At 44.5% G+C, this 8,577-nt stretch overlaps 1 protein-coding gene across 1 annotated transcript in view; it reads left to right on the top strand.

Moving 5' to 3' along the window:
• Positions 1-4,452, top strand: part of RAB7A (RAB7A, member RAS oncogene family) — an 82,697-nt gene extending 78,245 nt beyond the window's left edge. The window contains exon 6 of the mRNA XM_017885010.1: positions 3,381-4,452. Coding sequence (XP_017740499.1) covers positions 3,381-3,476 — 96 coding nt within the window. The 3' untranslated portion in view covers positions 3,477-4,452. The remainder of the gene's footprint in view (positions 1-3,380) is intronic.
• The last annotated feature ends 4,125 nt before the right edge of the window (positions 4,453-8,577 follow it).

Genomic DNA, 8,577 nt, shown 5'->3' with positions numbered 1-8,577 from the left:
GGGCGGGCGTGCAGTCTTGCTCTGTTGCCCAGGCTGGAATGCAATGGCATGATCTCAGCTCACTGCAACCTCCGCCTCCCGGGTTCAAGTGATTCTCCTGCCTCAGCCTCCCAAGTAGCTGGGATTACAGGCATCCGCCACAACGCCTGGCTAATTTTGGTATTTTTTAGTAGAGATAGGGTTTCACCATATTGGCCAGGCTGGGCTCGAACTCATGTTGTGATCCGCCCGCCTCAGCCTCCCAAAGTGCTGGGATTACAGGCGTGAGTCACCCCGCCCTGCCTGCCACATTATTTTTTAATAATTTTGTTTCAGTTCCACGATTTTCCTCTTACCTTCCACACCCCAAATAAAACTCTGTTGAAATTTTGACTGGAATTTTTTTCTTCAGGCCCACTGTTTTTTCCCCATTGATTGCATTTTTGTTGCAGCTGTTGCATTAGTCCGCTCAGACTGCGTTAACAAAACCCCACAACATGGGTGGGTCCAACAACAGACATTTTGTTTTCTCACAGTTCTGGAGGCCGGAAGTCCATGAGCAAGATGCTGGCACATTTTGTTTCTGGTGAGGGCGCTCTTCTGGGCTCACAGACTGCTGTCTTCTCACTGTGTCCTCCCATGCCCTTTCTGCTGTGTGCAGAGAGAGGGGACACATGAGCAAGATGTCTGTGGTGTCACCTCTTCTTATAAGGACACGAATTCTCTCAGATCAGGGCCCCACCCTGCAACCTCATTTAACCTTCATTCCTTCCTTACTCCAAATACAGCCACCTGAAGGGTTAGGGCTTCAACACAGGAGTTTTGGAGGAACACAAACATTCTGCCTGGCCAGGTGCGGTGGCTCATGCCTGTAATCCCAGCACTTTGGGAGGCCGAGGCAGGTGGATCACCTGAGGTCAGGAGTTTGAGACTAACCTGGCCAATATTGTGAAACCTCATCTCTACTAAAAATACAAAAAATTAGCTGAGCGTGGTGGTGGGCACCTGTAATCCCAGCTATGTCGGATGCTGAGGCAGGAGAATTGCTTGAACCTGGGAGGCGGAGGTTGCAGTGAGCTGAGATTGCACCATTGCACTCCAGCCTGGGCAACAAGAGCGAAACTCCATCTCAAAAAAACAAAACATTCCGCCCATGATACTATTTTAGGTCTTGTTTCCGTTCCTTCAGTAAGATTGATTGATTGATTGATTTTTTTTTTTTTTTTTTTTTTTTTTTTTTTTTTTTTTTGAGACAGGGTCTTGCTCTGTGAGGCTGCTACGCAGTGGTGCAATCATCACTCACTGTAGCCTCCAACTTCTGGGCTCCAGTGGTCTTTCCACTATAGCCTCTTAAGTAGGTAGGACTACAGGTACACCCAAGCTATAATTGATTTATAATAGGATCCTTTGCCTTTAACAGTAAACATATTCCTAGGTACTAGTGGCAATATAAAATGTCGCTATTTGTAACAACCAAAAAGTAAGAACAACTCAAATGTCCATCAACTGGTAAGTGAATAAACAAAGGACAGCTTATCCATGCATTCTAATATTATTCAGCTATAAGAAGGAATGAAGTAGTGACACCTGCTGCCACATGGGTGCTAAGCGAAGGAAGCCAGTTGTAAAAAGACCGTATGTTGTATGATTCCATTTCAATGAAATGTCCAGCCCGGATGCAGTGGCTCCTGCCTGAAATCAAAGCACTTTGGGAGGCTGAGGCTGGAGGATCACTTGAAACCAGGAGTAATTAGCTAGGCGTGGTGGCACGAGCTTATAGTTCCAGCTACTTGGGAGACCGAGACTGGAGGATTGTGTGAGTCCAGGAGTTAGAGGCTGCAGTGAGCTGTGATCATGCCATTGCGCTCCAGCCTGGGCGACAGAGCGAGACTCTGCCTCAAAAAAAAAAACAAAAACAAAAACAAAAAACAAATTGCAGTCCACTAGAAGAAATGGGGAAAATTAAAATAAATAAATAATGTTTAAAAATTAAGTGTCCAGAATAATAGGCAAGTCTATTGAGACAGAAAGTAGATCAGTGCTTGCTGGGTCCAGGATGGTGTAGAATGGGAGTGGGAAGGAACTACTAATGGGCGTAGGGTTTTTTTGGGGGGTGATGAGAGTATTTTAGAGTTAATGTTGATGGTTGCCCAACTTTCTGAATATACTAAAAACCATTGAATTGTACACTTTATGGCATGTGAGTTAAAACCCAATAAAGCTATTAGGAGTGCAGTGGCACCATCTTGGTTCACTGCAACCTCGACCTCCTGGATTCAAGCAGTTATCCTGCCTCAAGTCTCCTGAGTAGCTGGGATTATAGGTGCTTGCCACCATGCCCAGCTAATTTCTGTATTTTTAGTAGAAACGGGGTTTCACCATGTTGGCCAGGCTGGTCTTGAACTCCTGACCTCAGGTGATCCACCTGCCTCGTCCTCCCAAAGTGTTGGGATTACGAGCATGAGACACCATGCTCAGCCAAAGCTGTTATTTTTTTAAGTATGTATTCCTAGATGCGTTATACTTTTATAGCTATTGTGAATGGAATGATTTTTTTCCTAGATAACTTTTAATGAATAGAAACAGTTCCTGCTTTATCTGCAAATCCTAAAACAGTCACTGGCACACAAGTGCTCAATGTTTAAGTGATACTGTTTTCCTGCACCCAAAAGTAGAATGCTGCTCCTCATTGGAAACATGTTACTTTAGCAAAGTCCCACTAAAATGACCATAGTCCATCTGCTCTGACACTTGTCACAGATGGTAATAAAATTCATTCACAGCTGCCTTTCTAGGCCTGCAGCATTTGGGAGACAAAGCTCTGCTAAACCTTTGGAAGAAAAAGAGACCAGAGCAGAGGCCATTGGTCCAGAAAAGTGTATGGAATATGGGGAAGTAGGAGGAGTGTTCCAGGTTGAGAGGGCAGCTCATACTCAGCTCCAGCCACTTCACCTCGTGCACATACTGGCTGAGGGTTGCCAGATGTTTGAGAAAAACTAAAAATCCACACCATTGTTAACCATTGTCAACTATAGGGAACATACAGAAAGCATCTGAACTGGATGTGGATGTGGTCCCAGAGCTCCCAGATCATGATCTGATTGAAAACATATGTGAACTTCTGTCCTGATTGCTCAGTGCAGACTGATGCTTCTCCTGGCAGGACACCTCTCTTCACGTTGACCTGGAGTTGTCACAAAATCTTTTTCTCTTGCTACTCCCTGAGCATGGCACCTTCTGCCAGAGTGTTCCCTTAACTGCGTGGGCAGGCTCTGCTCCACAGCTCCCGGCCCACTCTGCCCAAGCAGAAGTGAGCCCCTCCTGGGCAGAAAGGGCCCGCAATGAGGGCTGAAATGTTTCAGTTCCCTGAGTAACCACCTTTTCTCTGTCTCCTTGTCCAGGAAACGGAGGTGGAGCTGTACAACGAATTCCCTGAACCTATCAAACTGGACAAGAATGACCGGGCCAAGGCCTCGGCAGAAAGCTGCAGTTGCTGAGGGGGCAGTGAGAGTTGAGCACAGAGTCCTTCACAAACCAAGAACACATGTAGGCCTTCAACACAATTCCCCTCTCCTCTTCCAAACAAAACATACATTGATCTCTCACATCCAGCTGCCAAAAGAAAACCCCATCAAACACAGTTACACCCCACATGTCACACAGACACACACACACACACACATACACACACACACATACACACACACCTGACGTAATCAAACTCCAGCCCCTGCCCATGATGGCTCTTGGGGTCTGCCTGCCCACCCACATGAGCCCGCGTGTATGGCAGCAGGACAGGCCAGCGGTGGATGTCATTCTGATATGGAGTTGGCATTGGAAGCTTATTCTTTTTGTCCACTGGAGAGAGAGAGAACTGTTTACAGTTAATCTGTGTCTGATTTTTTTTTAACGGTCTTGTGGTCTTTTTACCTCCCCTTTCCCCTCCCTCCTTGAAGGCTACCCCTTGGGAAGGCTGGTGCCCCATGCCCCATTACAGGCTCACACCCAGTCTGATCAGGCTGAGTTTTGTATGTATCTATCTGTTAATGCTTGTTACTTTTAACTAATCAGATCTTTTTACAGTATCCATTTATTATGTAATGCTTCTTAGAAAAGAATCTTATAGTACATGTTAATATATGCAACCAATTAAAATGTATAAATTAGTGTAAGAAATTCTTGGATTATGTGTTTAAGTCCTGTAATGCAGGCATGTAAGATGGAGGGTTGAACCCTGTTTGGATTGCAGAGTGTTACTCAGAATTGGGAAATCCAGCTAGCGGCAGTATTCTGTACAGTAGACACAAGAATTATGTACACCTTTTATCAAAGACTTAAGAGCCAAAAAGCTTTTCATCTCTCCAGGGGGAAAACTGTCTAGTTCCCTTCTGTGTCTAAATTTTCCAAAAGGTTGATTTGCATAATACAGTAGTATGTGCAATGGATAAATTACCGTTATTTCAAAAATTAAAATTCTCATTTTCTTTCTTTTTTTTCCCCCGCTGCACACTTCAAAACTCCCGTTAGATCAGCATCCTACTATGAGAGTGAAAGGAAAACCCTCACAGATCTGTCCTAGTGATTTTTACCTTTGTTCTAGAAGGCGCTCCTTTCAGGGTTGTGGTATCCTTAGGTTAGCAGAGCTTTTACTCCTTTTCCCCACCCATCTCCCCAATATTGCCCATTATTAATTAACCTGTTTCTTTGGTTGGAACCCTGGCAGTTCTGCTCCCTTCCTAGGATCTGCCCCCACATTGTAGCTTGCTTAATGGAGCACTTCTCCTTTTTCCAAAGGTCTACATTCTAGGGTGTGGGCTGAGTTCTTCTGTAAAGAGATGAACGCAATGCCAATAAAATTGAACAAGAACAATGATCATCTGCCTTTGCCATGTCTTTTTTTCCTTCTTTGAGAGCCTTGACTCAGTAGAGACCACATGAGCTAATCATAGTCAATGCCTTTATACAGCAAGGAGCCCTCCATAAACGGCACGTGTGGTGCTTCGAGGCAGAAAGGCCCTCTCATATCTGGTCCTGTAGTGCCTGTCCCTAGTTTTTTTTGGGGGGGGTGGGGGGAGGGGTGGGTAGTTTAATCACAGTTTTGGAGGTTGAGGACCATGGATGGAGAAAGCATTGTCCCTTTAGAAGATCAACCACAAACTGCTGGGGACCTCTGAGCCATGCATATCCTGTAGGTGTAACTGTAACCTAGTCGTGTGTTTTTTATTTTTAGTTGACCTAGTTGCTAACACTTAGATGTATAATTCTGCATTTGTCACAGGAGAGGAAGATTTGGCAGCAGAGACCCTGTATTCCGACATATGTAAACCCCTACCTGGAATGGAATAGATCCCACTTAGAAGCAATTTTATTAAAATAGTAGTAGTTCAGGCCATGGGTCACTTTAGGTTTTGCAGAAGTGCCTCATTGACTTAGATCTTGAATTCTACTTTGCTACACTTTTTTACATTTCTACTTCTCAGGCTCCTCAGCTGGTTTATTTCCTCGTGGCTCCTCTTGGCATGTACTTTATGTGTTAAAAATAGCATAGTTTAGAAGCTCAGATGCTGCACAATGTGAGATTACCCACAGTGCAATTTCACCCTGGCTGGTGGTGCATGGCTTAAATCTTCTCTGGTCCTGTATTTTGTTTGGGCCTCATCAGGTGTTTGTCCTCTAGAGGGCCCCAGCTTGGGGCCCAGTGACAGGGCCACAGTGTGTGGACTCTTGTGTGATGCTCACCTCTGCAAATCAGGCATCTATTCCTCTGTGTTACACTGGTCTTGACCTTGTATGTGACATTAAAATGGACCTTGACTTCTGATCTGCTTGACCTTTATCCTAAACTGATGATCATCCTGACATTACTTAGTTTAAGATGAATGTAATCTTTAATTGACTCTGATTTCAACCATTGTCCTTACCATAGCTTACCCTAATTTTAATGGCTTTGGCTTTGAACTGACTTTGACTTTACCCTAAACATGATCACTGTTGAATAACCTTGACTCTGACCCACCTCCTGACCCTAATCATCACCTGACTTTGAAGCTAATATGAAACCCTACTATGACAATAGGTCTTACTCTCTGACCTGGGACTAATTAGTCTCATGTCCCATCAGCCTGATGGCTGAGCTTGGTGTCATATTATAACCCTAAATTGTATAATGTTTATCTAAGGGATTCAGCTTAACCACAGTAGGAAGCCATGGCTGAGACTGAACTCTGCATCAACACAGTGCCTATTTCTATATTCCTATTTAGATTCAGCATAAGCATGTGTTTTCTCTCAAAAGAGGGGAGCTTGTCGTTTTGCTGCAATAAGCAGTAAGGATATACTTCTGAGAAGAAGATCTGGGACTGAGTTTGTCTGCAGTACTATGGATTGTTTGGGTTCATTTGTATTTGTCTCGAGGTGAGAATGAGAGATGAGTGTGTTGCTGTGTTTACATCCATCTCAGTTTGCTCTAACAAGTAATCAGAAGTTACTTTTGGCCAGGCACACTGGCTCACACCTGTAATTCCAGCACTTTGGGAGGTCGAGGTGGGTGGATCACCTGAGGCCAGGAACTTGAGAACAGCCTGGGCAACATGGCAAAACCCCGTTTCTAATAAAAATACAAAATTTAGCCAGGCATGGTGGTAGGTGCCTGTAGTTTTAGCTACTTGGGAGGCTGAGGCAGGAGAATTGCTTGAACCTGGAAGGCAGAGGTTGCAGTGAGCTAAGATTGTGCCACTGCACTCTAGCCTGGGCAACAGAGTGAGACTCCATCTCAAAAAAAAAAAAAGTTTTGGAAAGGACATCTGGGAATGAGTTTGTTGTACTAATATGTACTTGTTTCAGTAGTACTCCTTCCTCAGATCCCAGCTTATTCTGTCTGCATGTGAGTGTGTGTTGCTGTGCCGACTTTATCTCCCCCAATAAGCTATGAGGATTTGGTTTTAAGAAGAATGCCTGAGTTTGTTGTACTAACAGGAATTCTTATCCAAACTCCTACTGGGGTTCATTCTGATTCCACTCATCTTTTAGTAAGAATATGCCTTTGAGGTTAATGTGTATTGCATTGTTTACATTGATGTCCGTTAACATTGACCAGCGATAAGATTTCACCTTAGAGATCTGAGACTAAGCTTTTTTGCACTGAAAATGATGCCTTCCAATAGCACGAAGTAGGTGCATCTTGGTTCACTCTACCTTGCATTGCAGTAAGAACGTGCCCTAGAGAGGAATGTATGTGTCCTGCTTACCTTCCTCTCACTTGTCAGTCGCATGCAATTAGGAGTTACATGAATCAAATGATTGAGACTGGATGTACTTGTACTAATATCGATTCTTTTCATTAGCACATTAGACTCATTCTAATTGATTTACACTTATGATCATCCTGACCTTGATCCCCTTGAGGTGACCTTGGATTAACTTTGAAACTGACCCACATGTCCTGACCTTGACTTTTTTTTTTTGAAACGGAGTCTCATTCTGTCGCCTAGGCTGGAGGTGTGATCTCAGCTCACCACAACCTCCGCCTCCTGGGTTCAAGCGATTATCCTGCCTCAGCCTCCTGGGTAACCAGGATTACAGGTGTACACCACCACACCTAGCTAAACTTTGTATTTTTTAGTAGAGAGGGTTTCACCATGTTAGCTGGATTGGTCTCAAACTGGCGACCTCAAATGATTCACCCGCTTTGGCCTCCCAAAGTGCTGGGATTACAGGTGTGTTGATCCTGATCTTGAATCTCATACACAGTCATCCTGACCTTAAGCTGAAATAAGCATGAACTTGACCTTGAATTTGCATCTAGCCCTAATTCTGACCCTTGTCCTCATCCTAACCATCATCCTGACCATGTTTTGCCCTCATTTTAAACTTGCCCTTGAAACTGACCTTGATTGATTTTGAATCCAGTATGCGCTGATGCTTTTCATGGCCCTGAATCTGAATCTGAAGCCAACCCTGAACATTGTCCTGGCCATAAGTTTATACTTCCCCTAAGTTTATACTTGAATCTAGCTGACATTAACCATTCTTAAGTTAACCTTAGTCATCCTGCCATTGATGATAGTCTGCCTTTGAACTGCTCTGACCTTAAAATGACCTTGATCCTCTTGGCTCTAATCCTTAGCACTGGTATGACCTTGGACCCAACCCTTGTCCTGATGCTGACCAGCATTCTGACCATATCACACTGTAAGTTTCAACTTTACCTTGAGCTTGAGCCATTTGGACCTTGACATGACTTCGAGGCAGACTCTGATTATCACCTTAAACATCATTCTACCCATGTCTTAGTTTTGTTTTGTTTTGTTCTGTTTTTTTGAGACAGAGTCTCGCTCTGTCGCCCAGGCTGGAGTGCAGTGGTGCGATCTCCGCTCACTGCAAGCTCCGCCGCCTCCCGGGTTAACACCATTCTCCTGCTTTAGCCTCTCTAGAAGCTGGGACTACAGGTGCCCGCCACCACACATGGCTAATTTTTTTGTATTTTCAGTAGAGACGGGGTTTCACCATGTTCGCCAGGATGGTCTCAATCTCCTGACCTCGTGATCCACCTGCCTCGGCTTCCCAAAGTGCTGGGATTACGGGGTGAGCCACCGCACC

Source organism: Rhinopithecus bieti, unplaced genomic scaffold (assembly GCF_001698545.2).
Source record: "Rhinopithecus bieti isolate Rb0 unplaced genomic scaffold, ASM169854v2 scaffold_13262, whole genome shotgun sequence".
Taxonomy (NCBI): domain Eukaryota; kingdom Metazoa; phylum Chordata; class Mammalia; order Primates; family Cercopithecidae; genus Rhinopithecus; species Rhinopithecus bieti.
The sequence above is the reverse complement of the archived record's forward strand: the minus strand, read 5'-3'. Positions and strand labels throughout refer to the sequence as shown.